General features: G+C 40.3%; 2 protein-coding genes and 1 long non-coding RNA gene across 3 annotated transcripts; 1 reads left to right on the top strand and 2 right to left on the bottom strand.

Moving 5' to 3' along the window:
- Positions 1–2371: 2371 nt before the first annotated feature.
- Positions 2372–6212, bottom strand: LOC146450581 (uncharacterized). Its single transcript, XM_085100292.1, has one exon. It carries the CDS (start codon positions 5967–5969, stop codon positions 3939–3941), a length of 2031 nt encoding a protein of 676 aa, XP_084956418.1. The 5' UTR covers positions 5970–6212; the 3' UTR covers positions 2372–3938.
- Positions 6213–10412: 4200 nt separating this feature from the next.
- On the top strand, positions 10413–12187 carry LOC146450580 (uncharacterized). Its single transcript, XR_014860273.1, has 2 exons — positions 10413–10496; positions 11474–12187. It is a non-coding gene; the product is annotated as an uncharacterized LOC146450580 (long non-coding RNA).
- A 1711-nt stretch (positions 12188–13898) lies between these two features.
- LOC146450579 (uncharacterized) lies at positions 13899–16291 on the bottom strand. Its single transcript, XM_085100238.1, has one exon. It carries the CDS (start codon positions 16155–16157, stop codon positions 14040–14042), a length of 2118 nt encoding a protein of 705 aa, XP_084956364.1. The 5' UTR covers positions 16158–16291; the 3' UTR covers positions 13899–14039.
- Positions 16292–16846: the final 555 nt, after the last annotated feature.

Here is a 16846-nt window from a genome sequence, read left to right as displayed (position 1 = left end):
AAGATTCGAGTTATCGGGAGTTGACTGTATTGTTCAATTATTTTTTTATATGATTCACAGCTTATGGTTGAGGGTAAAAAGATCACCGAGAATATCAGTTAGATGTCTGCTTTTTACACGTGATGAAGTCCAAGTTCCTCAATGATGTATGCTCTAGTCGATTCTTCGTCTGCTTGTAGCACTTGTAGTGAATGACAGATAGAATGAAATATACAGCTTATGGCTTCACATGTAAGTCTTGAGATATGATGAGTAGGTCTACTGAACTATACATGTATATATGGTCTCCTTTTGCGTCTGCATTGATATTTTATGTTGAAAAGCTCTGTTCAGAGCATGAAATAATAAAGATTTTGAATTTTCACCTGCAAGTAGTAAACCTTTATTTAACTAGGGTAATCCCTTTAGAATACTCTGTTATGAATAGGAGCCCTACATTAAAACTAATAAAAAAAACAAGATAATAGCTCACTATCTTGTCTTTTATCTATTATATGGCTATAATTTAATAAATATTAATATAATATTAATATAATTAATTTAATTATAACTGCAGGTAGTTATATAAAATTGCTTCTTCTTGTTTCTCTTGAAATAACTTCCTTATTCAACCTAATTTTTAAATTATTCCTGGAAAATATTGTACATAAAGAGACCAGTTAGCTATTGCACAGACTGAGTGAAAAAAATGAATTGTTACGTTCTTGCCAGACACACAGAAACTATTTTTTTCTGTTATCAGCAATGTCACTTGAATAAAGTAAATACTGCCTGGTTCCTTTTCATTTTTTTTTTTTCTAAGCTATTTCAATTGTTAATTTGTAAAGGAAACAGCTAGTCTTTCGAGTAAACAATACATAATTTCACAGATACTCGGAGTATCTCAGTATGTCAAGGGTTCTAAATCCTTATTACAAGCTTGAAAATCTTCGAGCTTTCTTTTCACAGTCTACAGGGGCACCCAACCACTGTCTTCTGCAAAATATCTGTTCAAAATATATGTCTCCAATTTTCTATTACTTGAAGACGGCTAAAAATGTTAGGAAAGTGTTCTAAAATTTTCGGGAAAAGAGTACTGAATCTCTCTTAATTTCGAAAAGACGTAAGTTCCCCTAGAATTCCGGAACAGATGCTGAGAATGCAATTCTAGTTATCTAAAAGTACTCTGGATAAAAAGTGTTTTCAATGTATTTAGGAGCAAACCCTCGTTGGGTGCCCTGCGATGAACTTCTTTATTTTTAAATGACATCATGCTTTTTGGTAGTGAGACATTTAATCAGCATTTTTAAAACAAATAAACTCTCTTACCGATGGCCGATTTTTTAAAACACAATTCGATTAAGCTGGTTGAGAAAAAACTTGGCACAAACAGCCCCTCCCTCCCCCCCCCCCCCCCGCCATCCACCCACTCACCCACCTAACACGACAAAAGATAGAGGGAGAGGTTGTCAAGGTTTTATTAAAAGGATATTAAAGACAATGGTAAATAATATAGTTTAAGGACGATGCCTACTAATACCGAAGTATTTTTGTGCAGTTTATGACTTCGCGGGAAAAGCAGATCTTATCAAGGGCTATTGGGATCCAAAAAGAAAATTGTGGGTAACCACGCATTTTTCAGAGATATTTGAGCATTAATAGAGAGATTCAGCTTCGCGTTTACGGCTAACGGAAAAACGTTAAGCCGCTGTTTGTTCTACAATACACAAACTTGTGCTTCTCTCACTCACTTCTCTCTTTTTCGTGTTTGCTCGATAGCTGTCGCCTACTGGGTGGAGATAGGCTTAAACCAAAATAACCTATGTATGGGATTCTTTTCTAAATTGAAGCTTCATTATCTCTGAGAAATGCATGATTAACCCCCCCCCCCCCCTTTTTTTTTTATATTTTGAGATACCAAAAGCATTTGGTAAGTTCTGCTTTATCCGTATACTTTTAAACCGCGCAAAAATATTCCTGCATTAGTAGGCACCACCCATAGGAAACCTGAGTATCTCGCGATGCGCAGAACGTATGCCTTGGGTTCAAACCCCGGCTGGACCAACACTCAGGGTCCTTAAATGACTGAGGGGAAAGTGTTGCCTTTGTAATGACATCTGCAAATTGTTAGACTTTCTAGTCTTCTCGGATAAGGACGGTAAACCGTACGTCCCGTCTCACAACACTTGTTCCTAATAATAATCTGTGGGAAGTTAAAGAACCCTTGGCACTGTTCGTAAAGAGTAGGGCGTGGATTTCGGTGTCATGGTCTATCTGATTAAAGCCGTCATTGGTCTGGGTGGGTAGGGTGAGAGGCGGCTACATTGACCCTGAAAAGCCCCAAGGGGGGATTGGTCAATCAAATTAAAAAAAACAATCAAATATACCAAAACAGTAACGTTTAATGAAACTTGAGTTGTTCACATGCTTATACCTTTCAAATTATGCAACACGTCTGTTGAACGTTAACATTTCCCATTCCAACAAATCAAATCATACTATGCTTAAAAGTAAGCTGAAGTTTCCGACCGCACAGGACGGGTAACAAACATCCCTGTAACAATTGGAAAATTCACCTTGCTAGTAGGAAAGATTATACTAAGGTGGCTAAATATTTTTCAAACAATCTGTCTACAACAAATTAACAGAACACCTAGAAAATCTTTGTAGACCAAACGAACAACGGAAAACCTATCACGCTTTGTTTGCAACACTGAACAAACCAACACAAATAAGTGTCAAAGGCAGATATATCGCGCAACAACAACGATATTTTATTATTTGTCAATAAATCCTTAATCCCCTGGCTCCGCAGATAGCAGTGCTAATCGAGGCGGGCCATGATAATCCGGCAGTAAAAGAAGAGGAAATTACACAGGCGCTTTTCATTTAGCCATACATACATTATTTTCAAGCTGAAGTTTCCAACGCTACAGGACGGATACCAAAACATCTCGGTAACAATCGAAAAACTTCATCTTGCTAATAGGAGAAAATGTAAGAGCGGCGAAAAGTTTTCCAAACAAACTTCCTACAAAAAGGTTTAGGCCAAAACAGAATACTCGGAAAACTTTCCCTCGCCCGAAAAGACACAATAAAGCTATTTACTTTGCCTTGCTGAACTTTATATTAGCTGAGTAGCACTTTATATCAGCTTGAACGGATATTAAATGTCGCTATCATCCCAAATCGAAAATCTGAACCTTCCCGACGGAAATTTGTCCCTTCGCGCAAACTTGTCGAAGCGTTGAAAGCTGTGGAGCTTGCGTTTGACTTGTCGATAACTGGTGCAGGTTTGTAAAACGCTATAAAAGTCTGGATGGTAAACACCTTGCGAATAAAATTTGGCTATTTTCATAAAGCCGTTTCTGTAGAGTTCATATACAAATATTGGCCCACTTTCTGAGAACTTCACTTCGCGGACTGGTAACAACTGAACTAGAAACGCGTGTAGTATGTCAGTTCTTATAAGTAAAAAACCGCATAACCGTACGAGAGATACGAGGTCACTTTCAGAAAAAGATAGGGGGCCACATACATTCCACTGCAAAATATTGAAAAGTAAATCTAAAGAATCTTTATCGAAGTTGTTCGGTAGACAAAGTTGATTTTGGCCGTGCGGTTTTAAGCAAACGCTACATATGCGAAATGTAGTGCTATTGCGAAGAAACGCGGAGAAAAAATCACTAGCGAAGGACAAGTAATTCGTTGAAATTGAACGAGAATAGCTTTCGGAACTCAAGGAAATTACTGTTCTGTCATTGCTGACGATGAACGCGAAGAACAGTTGTGGGATGAGGTCAATTTCTTTAAGTACTTGTGACAGCATTTGGTCTTCGCCGCAATATGTCATCTCAGCCATGAACTTGTTTGGTATAGATTACCTGCCACATTCAAAAAAGGTACTTTACACTTCGCTCACAAGAAACTATTCAACTTATTCAGTCATTGTAAAACATTTACTGCTTATGAACTTGGCGATGTATGTCAATTTTCGGTGTTCTTAGCTCGTAGATTCCGTTAGAGTGCAAGTATACGAGGTCGATAGGATAAATCAATGCATTTACAGCTTCTTTAAAACTCTTACCGGCATTGAGTTTAAATTTTGCTGGTTCAGTCTCCGAATACTCAGCTAGATAGGCTGTTTTGTGGTCTTCCGATAACCTTAAAACTTTGCCAATGAACACTTCAGGACATTTTTCAGTAGAATTCGACGCTACTAAAGCAACAAAATCGCCAGGTATGGGAAGATATTCTATGTTTCCTTCCTCGTCTTCATCGCTCAAGATAAGTACACCGTCTTCGTCAAGGCTTCGAGAAACCGTCGAGCTTAACATATCTAGCGCCTTACTTTTCTTCTGAGCCAAGGGACGTTCGTCGTAAAATCGCTTTTGCGTCCTTACGGAATGCTTCATTAAAGTTGCAAACGATTCTCTCAGCGCAGGATCGTTACTTCCGGGCAAAGTCAAAAAATGATTTACGACTGCTTTTCTTAAATCGACCGTGGTTAACTTCATTGAAAAATATTTTTCGAAAAGCGAAGACACGTAATTTGTATACGAAGCATGAGTGAAGGGGTCGCCTCTTGAATTGACGAACAAAAAATCATGTTCTTTACCCCCCAAAAGCAAGTTTCTCATTTTAGTGGAGTAAATCTTCAAATAATTAGTGAGAAAAGTCAATGGTGTTAGATCTGTTCTGTTCGGTCCATAAGTGAGTCTTGTTTTGTAAGCATCCTCATACAAGATGGTGGTTCCGTCTTGATTAAAGCAAAGAAAATTTTGATTCTTACACTCATCGCTGTTTTGGCCGCCATAAATGCGCAAAGATATGTATTCTTTAACTCGCCCGGGGTTAGCTGAACAGTAAAGCAGTAGGAGACATAAGTTCATGCAACTTCTTGCCTGGTCCAACCCAGTTTTCTCGCTTACTTCCCATTTTAATTCACGGCAAAGTTCTAAAAGTTCGCTATAAACCACTTTTTCCAGTGCAGGCTTTTTTGCCAAATCGTCTACTTTATCTCGCCGTGCTAGGCGTTCTAGCTGTCTCTGTATGGCCCTCACTTTGTCTACTGAATCAGTCCAATCTTTGATCTGACTAGATACTGATGGCACTTTCAACACGTTAAGGAAGGCGGAAATATAACGACTGCAAGTTATTGCCTTTACAGAACGCGAATCCATCATGTAATTTGAGAATTGTTGTATTATCTGCGCATCGGCACAGTAAGAAAATTTTGGATCGACTTTTTTCACGTTTTTTAAATACCACATGAATCGAGAAAGTCTTTCAATCATTTTGTCAATAGTCACATTTTGCAACGCACTGCCTTCACGGTCACAATTGAGTTCGCAAGAATAAAACCTTCGTATTTCTTTGATGTCTGAAAGGAGCTCGGGTGACATTTCCTCGCTACTTAGGGAAGCAACTTTTTTGCTTTCATTGCAAGAGGAGTCAGAGGCTTCTTGTGTTACTACATCATCACTGACGGGTTCTACGGAAGAACCAATCAGTTTACTACCCACATTCACAAGGTGTCTGCCATCGCTTTCAAGATCGTCATTTTTGGAGGAAGGCCCTGGTTGGTCGTCTAAACAGTTATTTTGCGTATGATCAAATTCACTTTGAAAATTCCAAGGTATTTGAGATTTTATCGGAGAAAAACCTGTTGAAACGTCGCCCGTTACAGTAGGAACTTGGGGTTCAAAGGTTTGCAAAAAATGCGATAGAAATCTATAGCTACTTTGAAGACGTAATAAATTGTGTTCACTTATTAATCTAAAAGGGCCATTTTGAGGTGGAAGGTGACTGGAGAAAAAACGGTTCTCGTCTTCTGTACAGACTAAAGTCTGTATTTGCAGAAAATTCAGTGTATTACATAAATGATCTTCCGCTACACTAAAAAACAGTTTGCTTTTGACCTCGGAAAAACAGTAAAACAATTCTTTTCCTCGTCTTATTGCATTGAGATTGCCAAACTGAACAGCCATTTCGCCAATCAAAGTTCCACCCAAAATAGCAAGCTAAACTATAACATGCAAAAAAAAATTATATTGACTCCTGTCCACGTAGCCGGCAATCTGTTTCGTTGACAATCTGAGAAAGGCCTCCTTACCAGTCTTTATATACTTGAAAATTATTACATGAACCAATCAATCTTGCTGCAAAAGAGAAAAAAGAAAGAAAGCAACTTAAGAATACACGCAGACTAACACACCCAAAGAAGGATCCTTCCTTAGATTCCTTTAAAAAAGAAATGAATTCGGCCGGACGGGTCCTCTCCCTAACCCTAACCTAACCCTAACCCTAACCTAACCCTAACCCTAACCCTAACCCTAACCCTAACCCTAACCCTAACCCTAACCCTAACCCTAACCCTAACCGTAGATAGAGGCGAATTTTGCTTCCTTGGGCAGGTCCTGTAAAAAAAAAACAAAAGGATCGTTACATAAGATCGGGTTTTTTTTAGGCTTGATCATTAATATTCCTCAAGTAACAGGCGTTATGCAACGCGCAAAACTATACCTGTGTTAGTAGGCTCAACCCGTAGGAAACCCGAGTATCTCGAGATGTGCAGAATGTATGCGCAGTCACAAATTAAAAGTACACACCGTCCTTAACTCTAGTGCCTAGATTTTACTGATAACGGATACGACTGAATTTTATTGGATGGACTAAACTACTTTCTTGTTTTCATTTTTAGGGAAAAAAGGAGCTCCTCTGTTAATGTTAGGTTATACCTGTCCAGCTCAATGTAACATCCGTACGGAGGACTGCTGGCTTGATGAGGTGATATCAAATGTTGATTTACTTTCTGCCTGGTAAAAGAATAGACCTGCTTCTTCAAAGCCCTTTCCTGCCAAGGGAACTTCCCAACTAGGTGGCCTCCTTCCATAACCCAATCAGGATAACCTGCTAGTCGCAACTGGTCAAGATCAACAGAAGCGAAGCGCGACAAGACCTCATCCTCGGAGCTGTCGATTTCAGTTCCAATGATATGGTTTCTGGTCAAACCACAGTACAAAGGTCCAATGTGGTTTTCTCTCGCTATCCTTTGGAGTCTCAGCATTCTGTTATCTTGGCAATACCTGGTGAACACGTGACAATGTCCGCTTACAACGAGTAAGGCATTCAGACTGAGATAGAAGGGCCTATCTTCGGTTGCAAGCCTGGGATCAAAGGAAGACATTAAAACCGCTCTTCCGGCCGCGTCGAGACTTTCGCAATTTCGGACGATTGCATCTAGAATACGCAGCTCGCTGTCTGACGGAACTGCCAAGAACTCAAACCAGAATTCTTTTAGGGGCCTGTCATAGAAATCCTTGGGCTCGGGTATTCCCTCTCGTGGCATCTGATAGCACAACTGTGCTCTCCCCTTACGCACAAACAAGTCTAAGAAAAATTGAACTCCAAGTAACGACAAGTGGCCCTTAAACTGTTCCAAAACCTCACCCGTGTCTTCATTCCTGATATAATGAACAGCAAACAGTTCCGGTGCGTCAATGCGGTTTAATCTCGTGTACGTTGCGTTTCGCAAAGGACTTTCGCTATCAGGATCTACTCCTAATATAAGCCCATCGCCATCATTCACGACCACAGTGTTAATGTCAAGGGGTTGTGAAAGATTCAATTGACCTCGTTCTGGTATAGAAGTATCGTATGCACTTCCCTCTAGACTTGCGGTGTGCAGATCTTCGCCGACTTGACATTCCCTCAGTATCTCGTCTGGAACCGTCTTTAAAGCCTTGTTTACTTCCCGACTAGCAAGGTGGCTCACAGGCTCGTTCGAGAACGCAAGAATTGGGAACTGTTGTAGATTTCGGTGTACGGCCATTGACTCAGTCAAGGAAGACGCTGACACGCCAACGTTCGCCTTTTGATCCAACACTTCCGCTATTTGAGGCTTTCTTCTAAAATTCTGGGAATCTGGAAGATCTTCTTCATTTTGTTCCCTCAATGGCTGCTCTTTCATTGCCGTCCAGAGAAGTTTTCCCACCTCTGCTGTTTGTTGCAGTGTGAGCTGAAATTTTTGCTGGATGGCTAATCGTAACTTGTTGACAACCTACGCAAAAAGAAAATATTGCGTATTTATTAATCGTGGAACAAGAAAAGCAGCAAGACGTCATTTTCTGATGGCGCATTTTTACTACAACTATACCAGAATTCATTTCGTTTTCCTTTTCAAATTCAAATTTTGTAATCCCAGTGGACAGCAAAGAACAATAGCTCTAATTAGCACGAGAAAACAAAAACCAAAAGGATTCTGGTATTTGTAGTAAAATGACGCCACAGTGAAAATGTCCTATTGTATATTAATTTTTTTTTCAAGCATTGATCCAATTTAAATGTTTTTAGACGTAAACTTAAGACTCATCTTTTTTCGGATTATTTTAAACAAATATGATTTTTTTTAAACTTTGTAAAGCGCTTAGAACAGAACTGGATAAGCGCTATATAAGTAGTTATTATTATTATTATTATTATTATTATTATTATTATTATTATTATTATTATTATTATTATTATTATGCAATAGGGAACCAATAGAACGCTTCAAAAATGGGTCAAATGTATGAAAAAAAATGGCTTAAGTTTTAAAGGTTTCTGCACTGTCTTCTGGGCAAAAAACAAAGAAACAAACAAAGAATCAGAAACGTAATAAATTTGTCTTACCCCTGGTTCCTCTACGCCATCCACGTCGTCCCCATCAATCTCTGCGACATATCGAGCCAACTCTCTAGCCTCGTCGTTGGAAAATCGAATGACTCTATCCGGTGACTCCCCAGCATTAAATCCACAGCCACTGAGATATTGAAGCAAAGACTTTGCCTTTTCCGGCTCGTTTCTGCACGCACGAAGTTGTGCTAACAGGTACTTCAAGTCTCTGTTTGCATTATCATTCACAACGACGTTTGCACGGTCGATCTCTTGTTGTTCATCATCAGCGGAAGGCGGTTGGTTGTTGGGAATTTGTCTAGGAGGATTTCGACCGCTCAATTTCCTTTTAACCCTCCTAGTGCGCCGCCTAACTAGCTTCCTCTTGGCTCGTTCATTCCCAGCACTCGAAGAATGGCCAACAACCTGGTCGTTAGTATCGAGACCGCCAGCCTCGTCGTCGTCATCATCATCATCATCATCATCATCATCATCATCATCATTATCATCATTATCATCATCATCATCATCATCATCATCGTCATTATCATCATCATCGTCATTCCCGCCTCTTTGTTCTTTAAAAAAGAAATATAATTTGCGTGATTGTTACTGGTTACACTAACAAATGCCGCTATTAGAAATAATAATCCGCAATTGCTTTGTTTTTTATCCGAAATTTTATCATGAAACGGACCCTTTGGCCTGCGATAAAGAGTTATCATTACAGCCTTATTAACATCAAGCTTAATAGCATGTCTATGAAAAACTTGCAAACGTCAAATTAACCTCGTGGTTACAAGTCAACAAGGCGGCAATGGAAGAAGGAAAAATCGACGTCGTTGTTAAAATCAAACAAGAACACAAATCTGTAAAACAAAAAAATTGCTTGTTTCAGATTAAAGTGACAATTGTTTGAAATAATGTGTCTTTGCCTTCAATGTCTTCTGTGTAACGTTTTTTTTTTTTTTTTGAAGACGCGAAAATCTGGGTAGGTTGGACGCCGCTAAAAGGAGAAAAAAAGGGATGGCCTTACAAACAGGAGGCGATAAGAGAGGGAACGGGGCTTATAGAGCTTTAAAGGTATTTCAGCGCTTATTTATAATGTCATCGAACTTCGAAACAAGTAGACCGTTAAAGATTTTGCGTGCAATTAGTTAGTTTTGTTCGTTCAAAATATCGTTACTTTTTTTATCTATTTAATAGTTCCTTCACAGGGAGTTCGTATCGCGTTGAACAATAAAACTGGGCACTGTAAATACAAGTACTTCGAGTTCCATCCTCATTCAAAACAAAATCTCTTTCGTAGGTTACAAATCGCTAGTTTGCTAACTCTTAGCCTAAATTTTCAATCTGTTTATGGCAATGTGCTCATAAAATTATTAAAGTAAACAAAGCAAAACTAAAAAATCTCCGTTACACCGATGTATTTAGCTTGACGACAACTTCAAAAGATAAAAACATACCTTGACTAGCTGAATTGCTAACGGGTAATTGTCCATGAGCCGATGAACCCTCTCCCGCAGCTAACCCAGCCGTTGCAGCAATTTGGCGGATCTTAACAGCACATCTGTTAACCACGGGACGGACAGTTGACGGCATTTGGACAAGAGCTGCTGACAAGCCATTTTCGGCTCTCAGAAGATCGACGATCAGATGTTTTGGAATTCTAACGTATTCCTCCATTGCATATCAGAGTTTTTACAGTCAAAACGACAAAGTTCGTTGGAAACTCGCGTTCCAAGAGACTGGTGACCAATACAGTCACTAATGCGTCTACGCGTGCGCGTAAATCGTGTGGACCGATTGACCGACATGTTGTGCTGACGATGTCGCTAGCCTCGTAATCTTACAACTTGAAGGTAAGTCATAGCGGTGAGCAGAATTTAAAGATTCTAAACTCGACGCTGCTTCTTAAAGGAGAAGTATCATGGGGTTTAATTTCAGGGGTGAAATAAGACCTTCACTTTACTACAAAACCAGGAACGACTTGTGATTTGTTCTATTATTGCACATTTTGGAGACAAAAATACGAGAACTTGAAAAACATTAGGCTAATATTTTTCAAGTTTCAATCCATTGTGACCTACTCTATCCCTGGCTAGAGGCACTAATCGGCAGTTTTCTTGCACTGGGGATATAATTTATAACAAACCTAGACAACTATTTTTTTTGTTTCTGTTGTCAGACAAACATTTTTGGGTTTTGAAATTACATCAAATTTTCGTGATACTTCCCCTTTAACAGCGTCGATTTTATAATCTTTAAATCCTGCGCAGTATTTCATTCTTGACTGAAACAAAGTTTCTGCCATAGCGGTACACATGTTATTTAACTATGCTAGTGCCAGAAAGCGTCCAGTCGTGCTTTGAACTTTCCATACATTTCCCTGTATTTTTTCCCGAAAACTACTTTTAGTAGCAATTTAAGGCTGGTTCGCTATACAGACAAATGTATGGAAAGGTCAAAACACGACTGAACGCTTTCTGGCACAGCTACATCACTCCAATGGTTTTTTTTTTAATACTCTTCCTGGTGCCAAAAGTTGCCAATTGATGATTTTTTCAGAAGCGATGTTTTATGAAAATTTTATTTGACATCCATACAAACACTGTTATATCAAGCCTGTTAAGGCCTATTATTATAACCATGGAAATGAAACGTTTATCGTCATATGAAAGCTGTACGTCGCACCTGAGAAAGTTTCGGTGTAACATAGATCTGTCAATTTTGCCTAGGTAATTGACGCTCCCTCCCCCCCCCCCCCCCCCTCCCTTCCCCGACTAACCGAAGCCCAGAGTTTATTGTGATGAGAATAACACCTTTTTCTGTTTGTCAGTTGCAGGCAAGGGAGAGGCAAGACATTCATTCTTTACTCATCCGTGTTATATAAATAACGAGTACTAGTTTGGTGTCATTTTTCCTTCAAACAGTCCAAGGAACCAATCAGAATTTGACGCAAATACGTGCAACTGAGACGCGCTGAAAAATGTTTGCGAGACAGTCACGAGTCTAGGTAACACAGTTGTCTATAAGAAACAGGATGAGTGCCAGATTCGTTTCGGGGATGCGTCCAACTGAAAATGAATCACTTGAGACAAATTTTCTGCGATCAAAAATGCAGTGTACCGTGGATACCGCAAGAAAGATGGGTTCTTGGATAAAGTTTGCCATACTGAAGTTAGAAAAATCTTGAAGGTTAATCAACGCGGAGAACTGCAATTCAAATATCCCGTGTGTTAGCGGCACTGTTTTGGGAGAAACTCCCAGACTGAACATTCTATAAATCTGCAAGCGTGAATAAGATCTCTTATATAAAAAAAGTGACCTTCAATTTTTTTTGTTAAATTCAGTATGACAGTGGTTAAGTGAAAGCTTTTTGACGCTGAATGGACAACAAGAAAATCTCCTCTTCAACAAACAGTAACATTTAATACCAACTTCTCATGGTAGTAAAAACTAAAATGCAACACTCTGATTAAAACAATAATACAGTGTCATTTCAAATATTAAACTAGAAATACAGAAAAATAAAGCTGATGTGAAAACGTGATTACTTTTTGTACCGTGTTAATTCTTGTTCCATACAAATAAGGCTCGTAACGGCTTCATACACAAAGAAAACGAAACGTTACCACTATATTTAACATTCAGTTCAATTGTTGCTAAATCGTCCAATGCTCTGTTCACACCGATCATAAAACATGTTGGTGGGTACTTTTGTTTAACTAGGCTTGCATTCGATGCCCTCGTAAACTAACATACTGACGTTTACTTCACTTCAATTCTATTGAATGCATGAAGTCGCAGCTACAAATTCCCTTAGATGCAAAATTCAGTCTTACATTTTTCTATCAATAAGCCTGATGTTATTACTCCTAGTTCAAGTGGACACGTTTAGTCGGTGTGAATGGGGCATTGGCAGCTTACATTGTACGTTCCACAATTTTGTACTTGTTACTATCGCTACTTAAGGGTTCCCGCGGGTACCATGTTTTGTGCCTCAAAAACCGCGGTCTATCGGGTGTCTTGTCGGCACTGTCGACGGAATTCAGACCAACCCGGGGGTGGGGGTGGAGTGGGGTGGGGATTCAGAAACATGTCATCCGATTCGTTCTCCTCAACGAATGCAAAAACTGAGAATTCATCATCCCAGGCGGGAGGCGGAGGGGGTGGGGGTGGATAATTGACCGACTCAAAACAAAACAAATTAGAACCGCGAGGAGCTGTTTGGGAGATGTTATACGGAGTGAGCTTAGTCCGACAATGGGGACAACAATCTCTCAAGTTGCCAATAGCATACCGGAAACATGAGAGCAGGCAATCCTCGTGGATTCGATGCCCACAACAAGGTAATGGTTTAGAAGGGGTGTCCTGAGGGGTATAACAGATGAAGCATTTGGAGGCAAGGAACTTTTCGAGGCGTTCTCGCGCGCGCTCTGAGCGCTTACGGCGACGTGGCATTGCAACAAGGTTAAAGAGAAGCCTCTCTGTCTGAAAGAAATGATGGGGGAAAAACTCTTAAGAATACGGTGGTGTACATGTGAAAAACTGTCAAATGAAAAGATAAATTCTACTGTATATAAGTGTGCGCACAGATTTCCTAATTTTCCTTACATTAAGGCACGAGCAGGGTTCCGCTCAAGTTAGTAAGTAAAATCATAATAAAATGCGGCACGGATCCTCAAAAATCTCACCCTCCCTGACGAGTAAGTACAGGTTCTAGCAAAGTTCCTGTAACGTTTAAAGCTGCGAAGTTTGCGTTTTACGTCGCGATAGCTGCGAAACGTCTTCAATAGGCTATAAAAGCGCGGATGGTCAACACCTTGCGAAAAGTACGCGGCAGTTTCAAAGAAGCCGTTTCTGTAGAGCTCGAAAGCAAAGATAGGCAGGTTTTCTGACTTCATAACCTCATCGATTGCCACCAGATTAGCTAGAAAGGTATGGACGACGTTGGGTTTGATTAATAAGTACCCACAGAGCCTCACTAATGAAACTAAATCATCTGCGAACGAGACATATCGTCGTTTCCATTCAAAAATATCGAAAAGTAGGTCTAAAGAGTGTCTTTCGAACATGTTTGGCAGACACAGGTAATTTCGGCTGTGCTCTTGGTAACATAACTTGCAGATGCGCAAGGTAGGGCTGTTCCTGAGGAACGCACAGTAAAAATCACTCGTAAAGTTGAGGAAACTAAACGATAGTGAACGAGAATAGTTCGCGGAAGGCAAGCAAATGACAGTCCTTTGATCACTGACGATAAATTCTTCGTAGAGCTGTACTAGAAGACCCAATTCTTTCAGAACTTCAAATAACACTTCATCCACAAACAAGGACGTCGCTCCCGCCATCTAGTAACATGAACAACAACAAGTGAATACGGTTAACTTTTTAAGAAACTATTACTACTTGTGAACTTGGCGATGAATGTCGATTTTGGGAGTCCTAAGTTCGTAAACGCCGTTCGAGTGTAGGTATACAACATCAACTGGAAATATTAGTGCCTTGACCGATTCTGCGTAGCTCTTACCCGCATTCAATTTAAATTTCCCCGGCTCAATTTCCGAAAACTCGGCTAGATAAGCTGTCTTGTGATCTTCAGACAAACGCAAAACTTTGGCCACAAAAACCTCAGGAGTATTCTTAGTAGAGTTAGATGCGACGAGTGCCACGAAATCTCCGGGCACCGGCAAGTACTCAATACGACCCTCTTCGTCTTCGTCACCGATAATTTGAATGCCATCTTCCTCTAGGCTTCGAGAAGCGACAGAGCTCAACAGACCCAGCGCTCTACTTTTTTTCTGAGCCAACGGACGTTCATCATAACATCGCTTTTGCGTTCTCACCGAATGCTTCATCAAGGTCGCAAACGACTCTCTTAAGGACAAGTCGCCACTTTGCGGCAACGTCAAGAAGTAGTTTACAACCGCCTTCCTGAGATCGACAGTGGTTAACTTTAAAGACAAATATTTCTCGAACAGGGCTGAGATGTAATTGTTGTACGATGCATGAGTAAAAGGGTCGCCTCTGCGGTTAAGGAAAAAGAAATCGTGCTCTTTGCCATTCAGCAATAAGGACCTCAATTTCGTAACGTATAATTGCAGATAATATGTGAGGAAGCTTAAAGGTGTCAAATCAGTCCTATTTGGGCCATATGTCGGTCTAGTTTTGTAGGCATTTTCAAACAAGATGACACTGCCATTTTCTTCGAAACAGATGAAGTTTTTATCTCTACAATCTTCCTCACTCTGATTTTTATAAATACGGAGCGTGATGTATTCTTTGGCACGCCCGGGGTTAGCTGCGCAGTAGAGCAGTAACAAGCACAAATTCATGCAGCTCCTAGCCTGATCTTGACCGGTCTTTTCGTTAACCTCCCATTTCAGTTCCCTACAAAGTTCAAGCAGCTCTGAGTAAACGACTTTCTCTACTTGAGGCTTTTTTGCCAAATCATCTACTCGTTCTTTTCTTGAGATACGCTCTAGTTGCCTCTGAATAGATCTTAATCTTTCCAGTGAATCGTTTGAATCCTCTTTTTCATTGTTTCCGTGTGAATTTAGAGGCACTTTGGACACATTTATGAAAGCTGTTATGTAACGACTACAAGTTATTGCCTTGCAACCACGCGTGTTCATCATGTAATGAACAAATTCTTGGATGGATTCTGGATTCGCGCAATAAGACAATTCAGGTTGGACATTTTTTACGTTTTTCAAAAACCACAGAAATCTACAGGTTCGTTCAAACATCTTGTCAATCGTGGTACTTTGCAAGGAGCCGCCTTCACGGTCGAAGTTAAGCTCGAGAGAATAAAATTTGCGTATCTCAGAAAATTCAGTGCGAAGCGTTGGTGACATTTCTTCGTGACTTAAACTTGCAGGCTTCGCTTTCTTTTCACTGAAATTGACTGTAGAGGCAGGCCTTTCATTCATCGTATTTTCATTCGCGAGTTTCGGGGGCTCTAATTCACTATCACTTTCTTCTTGCCTCGATAGATTTTCTTGGCAGCCACTCGAAGCGGCAAGGTGTTCACCTTCTGCGCTTTCATTAACCTCCCAGTTTGAAGACGTTTCGCCCCGTTCGTGTTTATTTTCGTTGAGGTTGCTAGTCTGAGAAGTATTGAGTTCCCCCCTCCCAAATCTACCTTCAAAAGGCCAAGACACAAATCTAAAATCAGCTGGCAAGAAACTGGTTGCGACGTTATTCGCGCCAAAGGGAAATTGGTACCCAGAGTTTGGCATTTGACTCTCTACTCGTCTTGAATTTAGCAGCATGGCTTGGAGTCGTAAAAGATTTTGTTCGCTTATTAACCCGAAAGGCCCGATTTGAGATGGGAGAAACTTTTGGACAATAGCTGTTTCCTCTACATTACTCATAACAATTTCTATACCAAGATATTGTACAGCATTGTTTAAATAATCTTCCCCAATATTGGAGAACAACTTAGATCTCGCCTCTGTAAAGCAGTAAAAAAGTTCTTTGCGCCGCCTTAATACAGTGAGATTGCCAAATACAGCTGCCATCTTGGAGCCCACAGTTCAATTTCGTGTTGTTCAGGTGAAAAAATAATACAAAATTATCCAAGGAGGTAAAGGTACGTCAGTTCCACTGCGAGATTTTCTCTTGCAAGGGGCGTGATCTAGTTACGCTATCAGACAGCATTCTTCCTTACCAACTCTCCCCAAGTCAGGTCCGAACGAATAAATCAGAGCAGCGAGGATGTCTGCCGTGAAAATAGAAGGAAAAAAAATCGATTAGTTATGCGTTAACTTCCCAATAAAATACAAAACAGTGATCCCTTAAGGTGGGCGTTTAATAAACAAGAAAAGTTGTGATGCCTTTTAAAATGAATATCCCAAGGCAAAACATCCGTACAATGAATCGCGGCTTCCAAGTAAAGTTAAAAAAAAAATGAACCAAAGCAAAGCGTCCTGTACCCTAACCCTAACCCTAACCCTAACCCTAACCCTAACCTCGCACGGTATTGGCATGGAGGATGGGTGTCCTGTGACACTCACACACCGGGGGGGAACCTGGTGTGCCTCTTAATCTTGTTTAAGTCAATGGGAATGTAATCTCTCACTGCCATGGTCTGAAATGGCTTTTAGCACGGTATTGGCATGGAGGATGGGTGTCCTGTGACACTCACACACCGGGGGGGAACCTGGTGTGCCTCTTAATCTTGTTTAAGTCAATGGGAATGTAATCTCTC

This window comes from Pavona decussata, unplaced genomic scaffold, assembly GCF_977016875.1.
Source record: "Pavona decussata unplaced genomic scaffold, jaPavDecu1.1 SCAFFOLD_441, whole genome shotgun sequence".
Lineage (NCBI taxonomy): Eukaryota > Metazoa > Cnidaria > Anthozoa > Scleractinia > Agariciidae > Pavona > Pavona decussata.
This window is presented reverse-complemented; position numbering and strand designations above follow the sequence as displayed.